At 43.9% G+C, this 21,129-nt stretch overlaps 1 protein-coding gene across 1 annotated transcript in view; it reads left to right on the forward strand.

Moving 5' to 3' along the window:
* Positions 1–15,631, forward strand: part of LOC126334599 (odorant receptor Or2-like) — a 119,426-nt gene extending 103,795 nt beyond the window's left edge. The window contains exon 7 of the mRNA XM_049996992.1: positions 15,443–15,631. Within this exon, the coding sequence (XP_049852949.1) occupies positions 15,443–15,496 (54 nt within the window). The 3' untranslated portion in view covers positions 15,497–15,631. The remainder of the gene's footprint in view (positions 1–15,442) is intronic.
* The last annotated feature ends 5,498 nt before the right edge of the window (positions 15,632–21,129 follow it).

Genomic DNA, 21,129 nt, shown 5'->3' on the forward strand with positions numbered 1-21,129 from the left:
GGAAAAAATATCTGTAATTGTGAGTTTGGAGCACAGCATTGCGTGGTACGAGTATGCACCGTGGAGAAACCAGAAAAGAAGGGAATAAAAGAGTGTGAGATGTGATGCTACAGAAGAATGTTCAAAATTAAGTTGTCTGATAACATAATAAATGGGATGATTCTCCGTAGAATCGACGAAGAAATGAACACATGGAAAACAAAACAGTAACAAGATTAAAGAACAGGACGATAGGACACGTGTTACGGCATCATGGAATAGCTTGTATTGTAATACAGAATGAAAACCGTAAGGGAAGAAACAGGCTGGAATACATCCAACAAATAATTGATCACGTCGGGTCTTTGGGCTACTGTGAGACGCATCAAACAAGTCAGAAGAGTGACGACATTTTGGAAGGCTGCACGAGGAATATTCGTGACGAGACTTTTGTAAATTCTGAAGTAGGATTAGTTACACACCTAGATATTTGCGATCGAGTGTCAGATATCACAGTGCAAATACGATTTATGAAATTTGTCATTGTTGCCGCCCTGTCAAGAACTTTTAGCAGCTATGTTAAGAAACATGAAAATTAACGCAAGTTGATTCCAATTGCATTTCCTTTTAACATATAAACGGACGGTTTCTAGACAGTTCTTTCTAAATAAAATTTTACATAGTAAATCTCCTGTAATTTCTCTAGAAGTAGGTAATAATGATGTCAAGCAGCCTGTATAAATATGTAACTAGAACATGTTGGATATGCAATAATCTTGAGAATCTGTACGATATACTCAACTACATACAACAGCAGACAGAGAAAACTACAGTTTGATTTTCTGTCATAGACCTGCGTTTCGTAAACTGCCATGCAACAACGGATACGAAAAAACATTAGTCTTTAAGATCCCACAAGAGACGGACAGCAACTACAGATGACAAACGTGTTTTACTAGACATCTTCGGGCCTCTGCCAGCTTTCAAAATACGCGAGAGGCAGCAGTCCAGGCAACAGTCCAAATACAATTAACTTCAGACGAGTCACGCCAAAACAAATACAGGTCGTACAAATGTATACTTCTCGCCTCCACGAACTATAACTGTAATTCTGCACCAAGTAAAATGACAAGAAGCATATTACAGCGGCTCGAAGGGAAAAACAATGTTGTATATACCTACATTTGTAACCGAGTAGACAAATTCTAGTGTTCTAAAGTTTACAGTCTTTTGCGCCACTATAGCACTACTTGTGGAAAGGATAAGACTTACCCCGTTAACACATACAGCACAGTCATCATTTAAATGTTACATAAATAAAGCAAAGGAGGAAGTAGATAAAAAAAATTTATATCAATAAAACTGCAAACAGAATAGCTAACAAGAATGAGATTCACGACTACTTACGTTTAGAACAATTGTCGGATAAAATGGACATTCTACTTTGCAATTAATCTGGCCTGAACACAAAATACCTAAGATGAAAAAAGTGAATAATTCCAGAAACAACAATAGTGACTTGTTAATATCAAAATTGGAAACGTGTAACAGAAATTGTGGAACTCAACTACGCACCTTGATTGCACATGATGATCAAACTAAGATAGGATACTGGCAGAGGCAAAGAATGCTTACTTAAAAAAAAAAAAAAAAGACAGCTCTTCTGGTTCCAAAAACGTACGTAGAGCTGAGGAAGGAATGTGTGAACTTGAGCGTCCGGATCACAGCACTATATGAAACTGAATATTGGATCGCTCGGAAACATTAGTGGAGCAAATTGTAAGCCTTTGGAATGTCGTGCTGACGAAGCGTGTAAAAATTGTACATGTAGGCGTACAGAAAGAAGAGAAATTATAACTAATGGGTAGAGACAAAGACAAAAATTAGAGCATGTGAAACTTATTTGTCACTGATGTTGAATGTGGAACGTAGACACGGACCGTGACAGAAGGCGATTGTCAAACAACAAACATTGGGACTTAAAAAAGAAGGGAACACATGAACAACCGCATGCATGGCTCACTCCTGCGCAGTACAAGGCGTGTTCATTTGTAGGCATTGTGTGATAACGGTCACCGACGCCTCTTTGTGAGTATACACGGAATGCTCAGGTCAACAACTGATAACCGTCCATGCTTCCAGGCATCGAATTAACGTTTAGCTACGTGAAAAGCGTATCGGCCAGCTGTTCTCCCCTCTTGTAATTCCATTGAGGTTAATTTGTATCGTAGGCAAGTGATTTTATGTAAAACCGCAGTAACACTTAAATGCAGCTAAACTCTTTATTTGGTGTCGTTTGGCAACAAAGGAACAGATGTCACCGTTAACTGGGTCCAGCGTCTTGGGTCTCCTCTTTCAGAGGAGTATATCAAATCAGCTAACTACATACACAGGCATACATTGTTATCGTGATCAAAAACGTCTACATATTGATTATTTCAATGCAGCATATTTCTCAAACCTTTTTTCTCAACCTCATTTTGTTAACACGCATTTTAAATTCCAGTTTGACGTTAGTTACTCTGAACTGTCGCAGTGATACGATAAATAATTGCAACAGCGTAGCCATCTCACGAAGCTTCTTTAGAACATGTCTAGCTTTAATGGTACCCTGGTAATTATTCCTGAGTATTTAATATTGATTCATTTGCTTTTTAATCTATCATTTATTCCAGATATTTCTCTCTGCCACTTTTTGATGACCTTGTCTAGTACAACACTGAAAAGGAGTGGAAATAATCCACCATATTGCCTTAGCTTGTTCCTATCTAAATATTCAGAAACATCGCAAATGAATTTTACTTTAGATATTTAAGTTCGTTAAAGTCTGTTTCATTCGGTTGGTTTTTCTGTTATCCACATCATATCCACGTGGTGCATTAAACAGAGTGGTGCAGTCAATCGAATCATAGATTTTTTAAAAATACACAAACATGATCAGTGTGCGAATGGAGTAGCGATGGTGTGGCACCTTCTTGAGATTCCAGATTTGCTCTTCAGTCTTTCGAAAGCCTAGGTTTCTTTCATCTACTGCTCTAATCTGTTAAGGAAAACACGAGAAATTACTTTGTGGTCCAGTGACAGAAGGGAAGTGCCCTGGTAATTGTTTGGCTCCATCGTGTCACTTTTTTTGTGTTTCCATCATGCTAATGCTTTGTCTATTTTAGCTGGTGGGCGTAATACTAGAGGAAATAAATGATTGGCGGTCGATCCGCCCTCATCGTATGGTTCGTTACTCTGTTCGAGCAGCTGCTGGTCTGCCGTTGTGGTATAAAATGAAGGCTGTCTGTGTGTTTTCTGACCGTAAGCAAGCACGTCGTCCTAATCCAGAAAACACGCTATATGGTTTCGAATCACGCAGATCTAGAAGCCCTCAAAACGAGACATGGCAACACCTCTCAGTTTAAACACTTCAGATTTTTTAGTGAAAAAATCGCTATCACTGGCAAAGACAAAGTGATTAAAAAACGTGCAAAAAACTGTGTAAAGCTTGCCCAATGATCTGGAATGCCTATGACTAGAAAATCCTTCCTCCAAAGCCAAACTTCCCCATTACCAATTGTTATTGCAGAAGCCCTGTGCTTAAGATTAACAGTGTCAATGGCACCGAGGAAACTGAACGACACCAATGAAAAAAAAAAAGTGGACTCAACATGTAACACAGTATCCAGACGCACAAAAGCTCAGAACAAATGCTTTATCTGACAAGACGATTCGTTTCTATCCACGGAAAAGACTTCTGAAATATGACGTATCGTACGAATGGACGTCTCACTATTAAACAAAAGCGTCTCCGACATCTGAAACAGGACCCGAAAAAACAAAGAACGACAGCTAGGCGACACCTGAAAGCATGTGATAGATGTCGCTGTTGATTCAATGGTATCTACACGAACTCCAATCAGGTGGAAGAACGGTTCCGGAAAATTTATGTTAAAACAAGTGACACAAATGAGTCTTAGACGCAAAAAATCATGGACACTAGGAAGGCGACAGGCACGTAATGAGAGCATGAAAAAGTTTTAGTAAGACAAAGACGAGAAAACTAAAGCTCATTAATAGTTCTGCGTGCTTTTTAAAGACTCAAGAGCAAAACGTAATCACTAATTATCTAATAATAATCACATTAGTGTAACTGCGCTACAGGTGAGTTACAAACAAGTCGGAATCGTCGAATAGGGTCTTTGGATAGGACAATTGTGCTTCGTCAGCAGGTTGTAATCGAGGCCATCTACCGCGCAACTTTATTTAAACAAACAAACCGCAAGGCATAGCAATGGACCACAGCCTCACAATACGTACCGTTTAGGTGGACAGTGGAGGGTACTAAGAGAGACGCGTCACAGCGCGGACAACGAGGAATGAGGAACTGCTTTCGCAGCCGGAGTCACGGTTGCATGCATCACCAGTACCATCGCCAATAATAATCACCAACGCTGGGACGCCAGTGGGTAGTACGCACTTGAGAACATAACACCGTCTTACGATTTTCGATCTGCATCCTTTATTACAAAATACGGAGTAGGAATTAAAATCCATGGAGAAGAAATAAAAACTTTGAAGTTCACCGATGGCATTGTAATTCTGTCAGAGACAGCAAAGGACCTGGAAGAGCAGGTGAACGGAATGGACAGCGTCTTGAAAGGAGGATGTAAGATGAACATCAACGAAAGCAAAACGGGGATAATGGAATGTAGTCGAATTAAATCGGGTGATACTGAGGGAATTAGATTAGGAAATGAGACACTTGAAGTATTAAATGAATTTTGCTATTTTGGGAGCCAAATAACTAATGATGGTCGAAGTAGAGAGGATATACAATGTAGACTGGCAATGGTAAGGAAAGCATTTATGAAGAAGAGAAATTTCTTAACATCGAGTATAGATTTAAATGTTAGGACGTCGTTTCTGAAAGTATTTGTGTGGAGTGTAGCCATGTATGGAAGTGAAACATGGACGATAAATAGTTTAGACAAGAAGAGAATAGAAGCTTTCGGAATGTGGTGCTACAGAAGAATGCTGAAGGTTAGATGGGTAGATTACATAACTAACGAGGAGGTATTGAATAGGATTGGGGAGAAGAGAAGTTTGTGGCAAAACTTGACTAGAAGAAGGGATCGGTTGGTAGTACATGTTCTGAGGCATCAAGGGATCACAAATTTAGCATTGGAGGGCAGCGTGGAGGGTAAAAATCGTAGAGGGAGACCAAGAGATGAATACACTAAGCAGATTCAGAAGGATGTAGGTTGCAGTAGGTACTGGGAGATGAAGAGGCTTGCACAGGCTAGAGTGGTATGGAGAGCTGCATCAAACCAGTCTCAGGACTGAAGACAACAACAACAACAACAACTCTGAGAGGTAGCTGACTGGTACACAATCTGGACCGGAGGCGTTGGATTTAAAAGTGATTTAAGCTGCTTTGTTACACCGAGGACATCTACTTCTATGTTTCTCATCTTGGCACTTGTTCTTGATTGGAATTCAGGAATATTTACTTCGTTTTCTTTGGTGAAGGAGTTTCGGGAAGCTGTGTTTAATAACTCTGCTTTAATGGCACTGTCATAAGTGACTTCACCGTTGTTATCGCGCAGTGAAGGTAACTGGTGTGCCTTATGTATGACAGAATCTCTTTCGGTTTTCTTACAGATTTCGAAACAGAATTTCGTTGTGGAAATTATTAAAAGCATCTCGCATTGAAGTACGCGCTATATTCCGAACTTCTGCAAGACTTTGCCAGTCTTGACGATTTTGCGCTTTTTAAATTTGGTATGCTATTTCGTTGCTTCTGCTGCAACAATTTGACCCGTTTTCTGTACCATGGGGGATCAGTACCAATCACTTATTAATCTATGTGATATATATCTCTCAACTGCTGTCGATACTATCTCTTTGAAATCTTTCCACAGCTTTTCTACGCTTACATGATCAGATCGGAAGGAGTGCACACTGTCTCTTATAAAAGCGTTAAGAGCATTTTTATCAGCATTTTAAATGGATATACTTTGCGTTTCTTTTTTATGTTTGTAGATGTTACGCTATTCAGCCTAGCAGCAACTGCCTTGTGACCGGTAATCCTTGTATTCGTCACGATACTCACTATTTGTCCAGGATTATTTGTTGCTAAGAGGTCAAGTATGCTTTCGCAACCATTTACGCTTCTAGTGGGCTCATGAACTAACTGGTCAAAATAATTTTCAGAGAAATCATTCAGTACATGACGTTTTATGCCTGCTGATGGCTTTAAACGTATAATTTTTCCAGCATATCGAGGGTAGATTGAAGTCACCATCGACTATAATTGTATGAGCATGGCACTTATTTGAAATGAGACTCAAGTTTTCTTTGAACTGTTCAGCAACTACATCTTGTGAGACGGGGGGGGGGGGTCGGTAAAACGATCCAATTAAGAGTTTAGTTCGATTGTCAGGTATAAACGTTAGCCATACTATTTCACAGGAACTATCTACATCAATTTCAATACAAGGCAAACTACTTCCGATAGCAATAAATACTCAAATACTCCACCACCGACTGGACACTGTTAGACCGTTTGAAAAAAAAAATTCGGATGGACTTATGGCTTGGAACTCTGGTTCTTTCCCAACACAACCACGACAATTTACAGCTACAATACCGATCGCTTCTACAACTACCTTATGGTGTTTTACCTGTCCCCTTTTAGGCGGATGCCCTTTCTGCGGTTCCCTGAGACCTCCTAACCAGCCCCTTCCACACAGTCCCCGCAACCCTTGTAGCCACCTCCTGTGTGTCGTGGACTGCTGACCTATTAAGCGGAAAGGGGAAACCCACCACCCGATGGCGCAAGTCAAGGAATCTGCGGTCACAGAACCTCCTGAGCCTCTGATTTAGACCCTCCACTCGGCTCTGCGCCAAGTCGGTTCTGTCGACGATGCTGCAGGTGGTGAGCTCCGCCTTAATCGCGGAAGCAATACTGGCAGTCTTTACCATTTCCGCTAGCCGCCCGAAACCAGAGAGGATCTCCTCTGATCCAAAGTGACACATGTCACTGGTACCGACATGCGTCATCATCTGCAGTTGGCTGCACCCTGTACACTTCAGGGTAACTAGCAGCACCCTTTCCACATCTGGAATGACTCCCCCGGTATGCACACGGGGTGCACACTGGCTTCCTTCCCCTGCTTGGCAGCCATGTTCCTAAGGAGCCTCATTACGCGCCTAACGTTGGAGCTCCCAACTACCAACAACCCATCCTCTGTGAATGTGTAGACCTTGCGGGCCGAGAAGCTTCCTCTGGAACAGGGTGGACGACTGCATCCGGCTCAGAGACTTCGTCAGACACAGATAACACCCAAAACCTGTTCGTCAAACGAACCGGGGAGGCCCTACAACCAGCCCCTCGGAAAATATTTCGCTGCCTACCACTTTTGTAATAATCTCCCACCTGACCACGGGTGAAGGGTCAGTCTCAGTGCAGGCAATACCAGAGGTGGCGACAGCAGTGGACCGATGGGGGATGTCCCTCGCATACCCACATCTGACTCCCCATATTGATGCCCCTTGGGAACACTCTCAAGCTGTGTGACAGAAGCCAACGCAGCCTGGAGTTGTGAGGGAAGGGTCGCCAACTCAGCTCTCATCTGCACACAGCAATCACAGTTCCTATCCCATTACTGCAGTCCTCCTGTTTGAAGCTCGTAAAAATATCAGTATGTAACAAATGAATGGTGTACATGGATTATTAACAGTAGGAACATGACGTGCTCTGTCTCTGATAGTCTATCCGACATTGAGCTACACTAACCAAAACGAGCAAAAGCCTATATGATACGAGGGTTGATCACATCGGCGGTACTGTACTCTACGCTGTTATTAAAATTCAAATAAAGGGCTGTCCCTAGTAAGCACTCAAACACGCAAGAAATTACAAAAATAATCTATTATCTACACAGGTATCTGTAAATAAGTCGCTCCTATTGGAAGATCGTAAAATACACTCCTGGAAATTGAAATAAGAACGCCGTGAATTCATTGTCCCAGGAAGGAGAAACTTTATTGACACATTCCTGGGGTCAGATACATCACATGATCACACTGACAGAACCACAGGCACATAGACACAGGCAACAGAGCATGCACAATGTCGGCACTAGTACAGTGTATATCCACCTTTCGCAGCAATGCAGGCTGCTATTCTCCCATGGAGACGATCATAGAGATGCTGGATGTAGTGCTGTGGAACGGCTTGCCATGCCATTTCCACCTGGCGCCTCAGTTGGACCAGCGTTCGTGCTGGACGTGCAGACCGCGTGAGACGACGCTTCATCCAGTCCCAAACATGCTCAATGGGGGACAGATCCGGAGATCTTGCTGGCCAGGGTAGTTGACTTACACCTTCTAGAGCACGTTGGGTGGCACGGGATACATGCGGACGTGCATGGTCCTGTTGGAACAGCAAGTTCCCTTGCCGGTCTAGGAATGGTAGAACGAAGGGTTCGATGACGGTTTGGATGTACCGTGCACTATTCAGTGTCCCCTCGACGATCACCAGAGGTGTACGGCCGGTGTAGGAGATCGCTCCCCACACCATGATGCCGGGTGTTGGCCCTGTGTCCCTCGGTCGTATGCAGTCCTGATTGTGGCGCTCACCTGCACGGCGCCAAACACGCATACGACCATCATTGGCACCAAGGCAGAAGCGACTCTCATCGCTGAGGACGACACGTCTCCATTCGTCCCTCCATTCACGCCTGTCGCTACACTACTGGAGGCGGGCTGCACGATGTTGGGGTGTGAGCGGAAGACGGCCTAACGGTGTGCGGGACCGTAGCCCAGCTTCGTGGAGACGGTTGCGAATGGTCCTCGGCGATAGCTCAGGAGCAACAGTGTCCCTAATTTGCTGGGAATTGGCGGTGCGGTCCCTACGGCACTGCGTAGGATCCTACGGTCTTGGCGTGCATCCGTGCGTCGCTGCGGTCCGGTCCCAGGTCGACGGGCACGTGCACCTTCCGCCGACCACTGGCGACAACATCGATGTACTGTGGAGACCTCACGCCCCACGTGTTGAGCAATTCGGCGGTACGTCCACCCGGCCTCCCGCATGCCCACTATACACCCTCGTTCAAAGTCCGTCAACTGCACATACGGTTCACGTGCACGCTGTCGCGGCATGCTACCAGTGTTAAAGACTGCGATGGAGCTCCGTATGCCACGGCAAACTGGCTGACACTGACGGCGGCGGTGCACAAATGCTGCGCAGCTAGCGCCATTCGACGGCCAACACCGCGGTTCCTGGTGTGTCCGCTGTGCCGTGCGTGTGATCATTGCTTGTACAGCCCTCTCGCAGTGTCCGGAGCAAGTATGGTGGGTCTGACACACCGGTATCAATGTGTTCTTTTTTCCATTTCCAGGAGTGTATATAAGAAACGAACGTTGTACTCGCCTTATTAGCTGCAGGAACACGGCGTGCTCTGTCCTAACGGTCTGTCTGACATTCTGGGTTTCAAATGTACTAGGAGTTCTTTGTTTTCAAAAAAGGTTTCACACACTCTTTTTCTGTCTTAGTGGCTGTTTACCCGAAAATGCTGGAACATGGTTTTTTTAAATTATTTCCGACCGACGAACCAGATACCAGTTTTCTTATGTCTAGCATCAAAAATGCCTTAACAGCTACATTTTTCAGAAAACCTTTCATACCTTATTTCACCCACTTAAGGGTCGAACTTCACAAAATCTCTTCCTAAACGACGCCTACAGTAAGAGATCAACGCCCTGTCCAAATTTCAAGTTTCTGTCGTTAGTGATTTGGATGGGCTGTGAGGAGTCAGTAAGTGAGTCAATCAGTCGTGGCACTGCCTTCATATATAGAGGTTAGAGTTCCGAAGGTTCCTCGGTAATGGAAAGACATTATTAAGCAATAACGCTTCGGATATCAGAATTGTGTTGCCATTTCTCGTTTCCTTATGCTCCAATACCATAAAAAGGCATTACTCGAAGTAGTCCACGTCTCGCACCGCCTAGTATCATAACAGGGTTCTGCTTCTATACTACTGAACGACAGGAGATAGCTATATTACGCCGGCTCACTAACGCACTTTAAGAGAAACCCTGACTACGGCTGTGTAATATTTAAAGACGTTTATAACTACCAAGGGCTGGAAATTTCCACTATACATTTACATTTAGTGTGCTAGACTAAAAACTTTCGATCCAAATTGTTTGCTGATTAAAGCTCTTTCCTTTCCGAGCCGTATAGGTGTGCACCTTATAAGACTAACACTGCTCGACTGTGTCCAACTTCGACTATAAATATACTACTCTCCATTAAAATTGCTACACCACGAAGATGACGTGCTACAGACGCGAAGTTTAACCGACAGGAAGAAGATGCTGTGATATGCAGATGATTAGCTTTTCAGAGCATTCACACAAGGTTGGCGCCGGTGGCGACACCTACAACGTGCTGATATGAGGAAAGTTTCCAACCGATTTCTCATACACAACAGCAGTTGACTGGCGTTGCCTGGTGAAACGTTGTTGTGATGCCTCGTGTAAGGAGGAGAAATGAGTACCATCATGTTTCCGAATTTGATAAAGGTCGGATTGTAGCCTATCGCGATTATGGTTTATCGTATCGCGACATTGCTGCTCGCGTTGGTCGAGATCCAACAACTGACAGCAGAATATGGAATCGGTGGGTTCAGGAGGGTAATACGGAACGCCGTGCTGGATCCCCAGGGCCTCGTATCACTAGCAGTCGAGATGACAGGCATCTTATCCGCATGACTGTAACGGATCGTGCAGCCGCGTATCGATCCCTGAGTCAACAAATGGGGACGTTCGCAGGACAACAACCATCTGCACGAACAGTTCGACGAAGTTTGCACCAGCATGGACTATCAGCTCGGAGACCATGGTTGCGGTTATCCTTGACGCTGCATCACAGACAGGAGCGCCTGGGATGGTCTACTCAACGACGAACCTGGGTGCACGAATGGCAAAACGTCATTTTTTCGGATGAATCCAAGTTCTGTTTACAGCATCAAGATGGTCGCATCCGTGTTTGGCGACATAGCGATGAACGCACATTGGAAGCGTGTATTCGTCATCGCCATACTGGCGTTTCACCCGGTGTGATGGTATGGGGTGCCATTGGTTACATGTCTCGGTCACCTCTTGTTCGCACTGGCGGCACTTTGAACAGTGGACGTTACATTTCAGATGTGTTACGACCCGTGGCTGTACCCTTCATTCTATGCCTGCGAAACCCTACATTTCAGCAGGATAATGCACGACCGCATGTTGCAGGTCCTGTACGGGCCTTTCTGGATACAGATAATGCTCGACTGCTGCCCTGGCCAGCACATTCTCCAGATCTCTCACCAATCGAAAACGTCTGGTCAATGGTGGCCGAGAAACTGGCCCGTTACAATACGCCATTCACTACTCTTGACGAACTGTGGTATCGTGTTGAAGCTGCATGGGCAGCTGTACCTGTACACACCATCCAAGCATTGTTTGACTCAATGCCCAGGCGTATCAAGGCCGTTATTACGGTCAGAGGTGGTTGTTCTGGGTACTGATTTCTCAGGATCTATGCACCCAAATTGCGTGAAAACGTAATCACATGTCAGTTCTAGTGTAATATATTTATCCAATGAATACCAGTTTATCATCTACATTTCTTCTTGGTGTAGTTATTTTAATGGCCAATAGTGTATTGTTTGTATCCAAAGGGCCGCGATGACCTTCAATTTTGGTGATAGAATCAATATACATTAGTATCTGAATGAAGAAAAGGCTGATTATGAACAGTTATTTCCTTCACAAACTTCAAAGCAATCACATGGTGCGCACACTACAGCAAAACAAACTGCCATGTAATCTGTCGCTAGTAAAATAACTTTCATTTAAAACCATCGCAAACTAATCTACAAATCATGGAATTTGCGTTACACCGGGTGGTAACGCGAACGGTCTTCTTCAGCTTTTTTTGCGGCTTGGTTGCATTCTCAGGTAGCATCACACATAAAACATAGCCTTAATTATACTAAAAAATTTGCCTCAAGCAGACGTCACTTGGGTTACGTCTACTTCAAATAAGTATTTATGTTTTTGAATTACTTATGGAACTATTAATCACGTGTGCATTGCACTGAAAAACTTTTATGACGTGACATTTTGTATCATGTTCTATTCCCAGAGGCCGTACAGTTCCACATAACTGTTACATGCATGCTAATCCCTTCAGAACTGCTCTTCTTCTCTTCTTCTTCTCTTCAGCGATCACAGGCCCTGTAGACCACGCGCTGCATCAACTATCTGCTTCCACTGTCTTCTATCTCTGGCAGTCTCTCTCCACCCTGTGCAAATTCCTGATGCTGCAACGTCCTTCTCTGTGTCATCTTTCCACCTTGTACGAGGTCGGCCCAATGGTCTTGTTGCCTGGAGAGTTCCTTCAAATGTAGTTTTGGTGATTCTGTTGTTTTCCATTCTAGCCACATGTCCAGCCCATTGCAGTCTCCTGCTTTTTAATTTCTGGATGATAGTTGGTTGCTTCATTAGCTGATAAATTTCATTGATCTTTCGAAGTCTCCATACGCCACTCACCAACACAGGTCTCAAGATTTTTCTCATAACTTTTCTTTCGAAAACATTCAGTTTTTCTCTTTCATTCCTTGTAAGCGTCCAGCTTTCTGAATCGTGCAGTACTATGGGGCAGATGATAGTGTTGTATATCTTCATCTTTGTGGTGATTGACAAAGCTTTACTTTTGAGTGGGATGCTTAGTGAGTGCAGACATCTTGACCCTGAGGCTCCTCTTTCGTTTATATCCATTGTTATGATATTTTTACTGTTAAAACGTGATCCAAGGCATTTAAACTGAAGAACGTTTCTGAATTTAAAATGTTGATCAATTTCAAAGTAAGGATTTGGTTTTATGACTTGACCTATTGCCATATATTCGGTTTTCTCTTGACTAATCAAAAGCAGCAACATTGCATCATCTGCATAAGCCAGGAGTTTTACTTCACGGTGTTCGAATCGGATACCATTGTATAGATGTAAATTACTCTCTCGAACCACTTTCTCCAATGCAAGGTTGAGGAGGACAAATGAAAGAGCGTCTCCTTGTCGTAAGCCTGTTTTAATTGGAAATGCGGGGGATATGTGTCCTCTGAACGTCACTGCTGCCTGGGAGCCATCCATGCACAGTTGTATCATCCTAATGATTCTGCTGGGTATACCAAATTCTCGTAATGTGTTGTGGAGGGTACTTTGTGGATGCTGTCATATGCTCACTGGAAGTCAATGAAGAGACAGTGAATGTTTTTGTTGAATTCCCAGTATTTCTCAAAGATCTGTCGTATAGTAAACAAAGTATCAGTTGTGGAACGGTTTGTTCGAAATCCAGCTTGGTAATCTTGAATAATGTTTTCTGCGTAAGGATAAGTTTTTCCAGCATGACCATTGACGTGATTTTGTATTTATGTTCAGCAAACTGATTCCTTTCTTGCGTGTGTCAAAACTGCTTGTCTGATTAGAATATTTTTCAGAACTTTATTCAGTCCTCGGAAAGTGGCGAACAGCGTGGAGTTAATGACTTCAAGTTAACTGGACTATGAGGCCACAGAAAATGTTGGAAGAAATTAAGAGACATCGGAATTCCCCATAGTTCGAAAACCACTAACTACGTCACACTCCATATACAGGATAAGAAATTAAATTTATTAACCCAAAAAATCTACGGAGGAAAACAAGATATCGAAACAATACTTTTAAAAGGTGACATTAATCAAAGGGATGATTATTTTTATATGTAACCAATTCTCGTAATTTTTATATCAGGCAGGTCGCTGAAACAACTGCATTTCTTAACGGAACTATTAACTCTTTAACAAAATTCGAAAGGCTATGAAAACAGATCTATGAAGTTGTGATGTATCTTATGCTTTGCTGAGAAAATTTTTCAGAAAGCGAGGAAAAAATTGCGCTTGATGTGAATGCCAAGAATACCGGCGCAGCACAAGTTCCTCCCAGTTAGGCGACATTTAAGTATCGAAGTAGCTGAAACTGCGCTGTGCTGACACACATTACTTTCACCTTCAACACACTCCCCAGGACATCTTACGAAAACCGTCACCACTAGTACCGCTACATTTCTATTTTCAAGAGCTCTAGTGTACCATTTAACAATGTATTGTTTAATTAAAAATTACAGTTGTTTCAATACCTTGCTTTGGTCGTAAAAGGGAAAGTTACGAGCATTTACCACGAAGGAAACTGATCAGGCAGTTCAGTACTGATATTTGTTGGCAACCTTGTACAAATATATGGAATTGGTCATGAAATATCTCTTTGTTTACTAGCTACTCGATGTGTCCCATGCTTCGTGTTCGTTAGAAGGCTTGAATTTCCAAGATTTTAGAGTTAGTAAGGAACGCAAGTTCAAAAATGGTTCAAATGACTCTGAGCACTGTGGGACTTAACTGCTGAGGTCATCAGTCCCCTAGAACTTAGAACTACTTAAACCTAACTAACCTAAGGACATCACACACATCCATACCCGAGGCAGGTTCAAAAAATGGTTCAAATGGCTCTGAGCACTATGGGACTTAACACCTGTGGCCATCAGTTCCGTAGAACTTAGAACTACTTAAACCTAACTAACCTAAAGACATCACACACATCCATGCCCGAGGCAGGATTCGAACCTGCGACCGTATCGGTAGCGTAGTTCCAAACTGTAGCGCCTAGAACCGCTCGGCCACCCTGGCCGGCGGAACGCAAGTGATTAATGGATATACGCCGGGTTGGAATTCGAGCTTTCGATAGCTGTTTCCGCCATCACAATCGGTAATGAGAACAAAGACGGAGTCTTTCGCGGTGGTATGCTTCACTAAAATTTCCTCGGCTTACAAGCAGCGTCAGTTCGAATAAAACACTCCAGCTTTCGATAGCTGTCTCCACCATCCTCATCAGGATTTAAAATCGCTGACAACCGCGCACTGACAGGGTGTTCTGCAGATATAGATGGAACTGCAGCATCTGGAACGATCCGAAGAGTGCCGGAGTGACATATGTGCGGAAGGCAAGTTGGGCAGCTCCTAGCAACTTCGTCCCATCGCGGGAGCAAATGATGTCAGACGGTGTGAGAGGCCGGCGCCACGTTTGAAACAGCCGTTCCAGCGTCTCTCGAAGCGTTAAGCCTTCGTCTTTGCTTTCGCTCCTGACGACGATGGCGGAAACAGCTACCGAACTCTCGAGTGTTTCACTCCAAGTGACGCTGTTTGTAAACCGAGATGATTGTATTGTAGGGTTCATATCCTTAGGATTTAATTGTCATGTCTCGTTTATATTGAGGTTGAGGATTAGCATAAGTCTTACAGGTTATACGTCGTATGTGAAAGAATTTTGAAGTCGTGAAAACTAAGATTACGTTTTTCGTATCTCAGACTTCACAAAGCGGCTCTTCCTGTTTCAGGTGCTGAATGCCTCCTACACGGTCTTCACACTCATGCGCCAGATCAAGGACTGAGGGTCGCACATGTGGCGTGCTGTGCTGGCTGCATCCATCCGTCTGACGTGAAACGCCCTGTGCTTGTGTAGAACAGAAATGCGTAATGGAAATTTTACTAGAAGCAAACACACTGATATGAGTGCACAAGAATGAAACAGTGTAATAAAATATATAGTTTATTGCGATGTCATCTCGTCCTCTTTCCTTTCCTCTTTCTTTTCAACTTCATTTTGCCACTCGAATGATATAATATTCCACCGAAGAAAAGTGTTTCAGAACAAATAATTTCTGTGGAAAAACTCGCAGAGTGAGAGCATTTTGCACGAAGAAGCAATGTACAAAGTCTAAAATATTCATCGGTTTTGGTCCAGTTGACAGCGTTTCTATTCTGCCGTGCCCGTGGATACATGGAGGCCTATGTTGCATTTCAGCTTCGCTATATAGTTCTTTTCTCGTTACCTCTTACTTTCACATCTTTGGGCATCCTTCTTTGGGGATTAAACCATTTGTTAAAGGCGCTCATCCCTCTCCATAGAAGAATGTTGAGCGCAAAAGAAAGTTCACAAGTATCTTCCGGTATGTCGTATCGAGGTGAATCTACTCATTCATGATTATATCCCACAGAGCTACCGTATTCAAAGGAAAACAGTCCTAGACATTTTCTATGGGCTCAAGATAGTCATGGGTGTGATAGGACGTCTGAGTAATTGTCAGATAAGGACTGTATGCAATCAGCCCTGAGAACAAGGAAGATTGGAGTGTCCACAGCACACTCGTCACAAACATGTAGAAGAATGGTTAATATGTTGTCAGTGACTCAAACTTTTGGAACAAACACTCTGGTTTATGTTCGCGATAAATTTATGAATGAGCCTATGGTATGTTGTAGCAACTAGTGGTCGAGCAGATACTGAAACACACTCGCAAATTATTAGTAATTTATTACAAATTGAAAATGGTAAATACTCAACTCTTAAAACAATTAGTGTCCACACAGATAAAATGTACCTGATGCTGTCTCTGGCATTTATAACATTTAAGACCGCGTTAATTGCAGATTTATAGTTTCACATCAGGGTACAATTGTCTTTAACTAGAAATAAAGTTCAGAATAACGGTTCTATTCGCATGCACCCGGATCTGTGGTAAGACAATATTGTCGTCTTTCGCGATGATAGTTGATTACGTAGAGGTTGGGCTATTACATACAGAGTAACAATTATTGAGCTATAAAATAAACGTAAATGTGTTACAAACTACAGCGTGCGCACACTTTATTCAAATGTAAACGTCACTACAGATATTAGGATTTAGGTTCTGAAATGTTCGATTTGCCTTCCATCACTGGCGATGATGTGGCGCAGACGAATACGAAATTCTGCATGACCCGCTGAAGCTTCGGAACATCGATGCCCTCCTGAATGGCTATTTTCAGTTCAGCAGTGGGTTATTACTGTATACCTTGTCTTTAATATAGCCCCACAAAAAGAAGGCGCATGTGTACAGACCCGGATAATATGGCGGCCAATCGAGGCTCATGCCAGTGGCCCCTGGGTACCCCAGGGCCAGAATGCGGCCCCCAAAGTGCTCCTCCAGGACATCACACACTCTGCTGTATCGATGGGATGGAGCTCCGTCTTGCATGGGCCACATCTTGTCGAAATCAGGGTCACTTTGGATAACGGGGATGAAATCATCTTCCAAAACCTTAACGTACCGTTCGGTAGTCACCATACCATCAAGGAATATTGCACAGATTATTCGGTGACTGGAAACTGCACACCACACACTCACCCGTTGAGGTAAGCAGACTTGTCGATAGCGAAACACGGATTCTCAGTCCCCCAAACGCGTCAATTTTGCTTATTGACGGACCCATCCAAATGAAACTGGGCTTCGTCACTTGACCAAGCCATAATAAGCATACCCATCATAACCCGCGGCCAACCGTGCAATTTGGACGTCCTTTCACAAACCGTTCAGAATTTCTGGCGAATTTATTTCATACATTTCAATAACTGTCACCCGTAAATACAGACTGGGTTGAGTGGCACAGAGCTCGGACATATATAACTTTCCGAATGCGGTGGAGTAAGGAAGTACTCGGAGCCTTGTCCACGCCGACGTCTCCGATTCGTTGACGCGTCGGGCAGCGACAGTCTACTTGTGGCGCCGTCGTGAGGTATGAACTTTTGCATGAGACCACAGAGCCCAAATCGTAGTACGAAAAACACCATGGAAACATCAGAGAACCACCTCTGGCCTTAACTGCGCCCTGCATCCCACTGAGATATCGATGTACTCACTATTATGTCATTTGATAAGAAGCAAAATCACATCTTATCGGACCAGACTGTACGTCTCCAGTCTGTTGCTGTGCTGTTTCTGTGTTGACCAAACCGTCGAAGATATGTATCCTTTTGTGCTGCTGCTAGCACTGGTCTACTACGAGGGTAACGACTCCACATGTCCACTGCGTGCAATTTCCTTCACAAAACTCACTCCGAAAATGGTTCAGATGGCCCCGCATTTACTAACCGCATCAATTTCTCTCTGGTGTGAGACAGGTTGTCACTGACAAGGACTTACACTCACCCCTGGTTTTTGTCGATTACGATCTATTTGTCACCTCTATTGTAACACGGCTGCGACTGTTACACCATTCCTCGAAATACGTTGAACAGTCCGCGTAGATACAGCAACAAATTGGGCGCCTTCATTTACGATGTGGTCGTGGGTGTGTCTAAACACGACAGCTTGTTTCTGCCATTCATTCACATCTTACACAACCTACAGCACTCCAAAGCGACCAGTGCGCTTTTTTTAAAGGGTTTACTTATAATTTGTCCTGTGAGCTTAACTGTGCGTAAGTCGCTGACACGCTGCAAGGAGTGTAAGTGGCATGGGATATCTCTTCGAAGCAAAACAGAGAAAGAGGTTCGTTGCTCCTACATGACTTTCTTCAGGGTAACTGTTTCAAGCACCCGCGTCTCCTGCAGAACCATTTCATAACGACTGCCCAGTGCCAGACTGTATCCGAACAAATCACTTCCGCCGACTCCCGTCTGCCGCTGTGTCAGATCACAACGTTTGGCTGAATATTGTACGCTGATGGCGGACAACACCAGTAGTTTAAGACGTTGCTTCCAGATGTATATCGGTTAAGTGAAGTGAGTAATGGACCAGGACCCAAAAGTGTTCAGGTGTGTCGTACTTACGCTGGATGTCATGTCATGCTGTGTATAAATCTATTAGAAGCAGTCAAATGAAAACCAAACACCCAGCACAACGGACCCACGGGTGGTTCCGTTCAAGAGCTATCACAACATGCATTGAGACATTTACCCCACTGGAGATCAGACGACTAATTCCTGTTCGTAGAACGTGGTCGGCCGCTGAAGGATTCACTACCGTACCTACTATTGCACTTCCTCGTCCTCGTCTTTCTTCAGGTCGCCAAAGAAGTGGAAATCACGCGGTTAAAGATCCGGGTTGTACAGAGTATGTTGCAATGGTTCCCAATCAAGTCGCTGAAGCTTTAACCTTCGTCCGATTCGCAGTTTGAGGACGGACGTTATGGTGCAACATGATAATTCCATCTGACAACATTCCTGGGTCTTTTGAGTTGATGCAGAGTATCAGTTTCTCCAAAGTGTTTTCATAGCGTGCGATTTCACGCTCGAGGAACTCGACGAGCAAAGGGTCTTGCATTCGAAGAAGAAGGTCATCACGACCGTACCGGAACTTGTATGAACAGTTTTGGATTTCTTTGGCTGGGGAGATGTGATATATTTCCACAGTTGGCTTTGCCATTTGCTCTCTGGATGTAGCAATGCTGTCGGACGGAATCATCCTGTTGCACGATAACGCCTGCCCCCACACCGCCAACAGGATGAATGTTACATTTCAGCGATTAGGTTAGGAAACACTGCAACATCTTCCGTACGGCCTGGATCTTTCACCGTCTGATTTCCACATTTTTGGCGACCTGAAGAAAGACATGCTTGCTCTTCGGTTTCAGTCGGAAGAGGAAGTGCAAGAATGAGTGAAGTTTGAGGATCCGTCAACGGCCGATCGGATTCAGCGACAAAGGAATCAAATGCTTCAAATGGCTGTGAGCATTACGGGACTTAACATCTGAGGTCATCAGTCCCCTAGAACTTAGAACTACTTAAACCTAACTAACCTAAGGACATCACACACATCCATGCCCGAGGCAGGATTCGAACCTGCGACCGTAGCAGTCACGCGCGAAACAGGAATTGATCGTATGGTCTCCCAGAGTGATAAATGTCTTAACACATTTGATGATTACTATTAAATGGAACCATTCGATCGTCCTGTTGTGGGGGTAGTTCCGTTTTCATTTGACTGCCCCTTGTAAAAGATCCGGTTAATATCTGTCCAGTAATTAAGCCAGAAAGAAGGGCTCGGTGACTTGATAGCTCAAATAGATGTTCGACTTTTGACTGGTCTCCATTTTCACATCCAGCTGCGCCTGTTCCACTGAACACCCCGTGTTGCAGATAGACTGGAGAGTTGAGATGTTGTGCGAGCGTATTGGCATGCAATACCGGATTACAACCCACCTGAATTACGCAAAACGATCTTGAGTGTCGTGACGAGCAGAGAATGCGGTCACCTCGTGCCTTTCGGAAACCGCACAACACATTGAGGGAAGACTGGGAAGATGTTTAAGTAGAGCTTCTTGGATAAGGTCAAGGACGAATGACGGTCGTATATTGATGTCCGTTGCTGGCTCCCTACTTTCGCATCTGTTGGAATATACAGAGTGCAGTTTTCTTATCTTCTTTATAAATGCTCATCGACTGAGGTGAATTCATTCCACTTTGTTTAAAAAAAGCTTGATTTCAGAGTCTGTGTCAAGAAATACAAAAAAATAGATAAAATGATAATTAAATCGACACCCTTAAGTGGCAACAGGTGTTGTTGATTTGGATCAATAGGGACAGATGAAAATTTGTGCCCCGAAGGGGACTCTAACCCGGCATCTCCTGCTTACATGGCAGACGCTCTATACCTCTTTTTTTCAGATCTCATTTTGTTCGGTATTGTTCGTTGAATTTCTTCGTGGTGGACGTCCTATGACACTCGTTCAAGTTGTTCGTTGATACGTTTACTCAGTTTTTTTTATTACAGATGGTAGCTAAACCCTGTCCATCTGAGCCACCGAGGGACACAGAGGATAGTGGGACTGCAGGGATTTATCCCTTGCAAGAACCACATTCCCAACTGTCAACAACCTACAGTCGTAGTGCTCCTAATAGATATTTGCTCGTTCACTCATTACTCGCGCGAGACTAAGCTGACGAGTCCCGTAAGAGTTCGGGCAAAGCGTGTGCATTCGCACAGAAGAAGGTCAATGGTCGGGTAGCCTTTAACTATATGAAGATGGTACCTGTTCCCGAAAGAACAGATACCAATGATGACCGTGCAGCTTCTCTAGAATGAAATGATTATTAAATCGAAACCCTTAGCTGCCGAGAGGTGTTGTTGATATACATCAATGGGGACAGCTGAAAATATGTGCCCCGACCGGGACATGTAAGCACGAGATCCCGGGTTCGAGTATCGGTTGGGGCACTCATTTGGAGCTGTCCCCATTGATGTATGTCAACAACACCTATCGG

Source organism: Schistocerca gregaria, chromosome 2 (assembly GCF_023897955.1).
Source record: "Schistocerca gregaria isolate iqSchGreg1 chromosome 2, iqSchGreg1.2, whole genome shotgun sequence".
Lineage (NCBI taxonomy): Eukaryota > Metazoa > Arthropoda > Insecta > Orthoptera > Acrididae > Schistocerca > Schistocerca gregaria.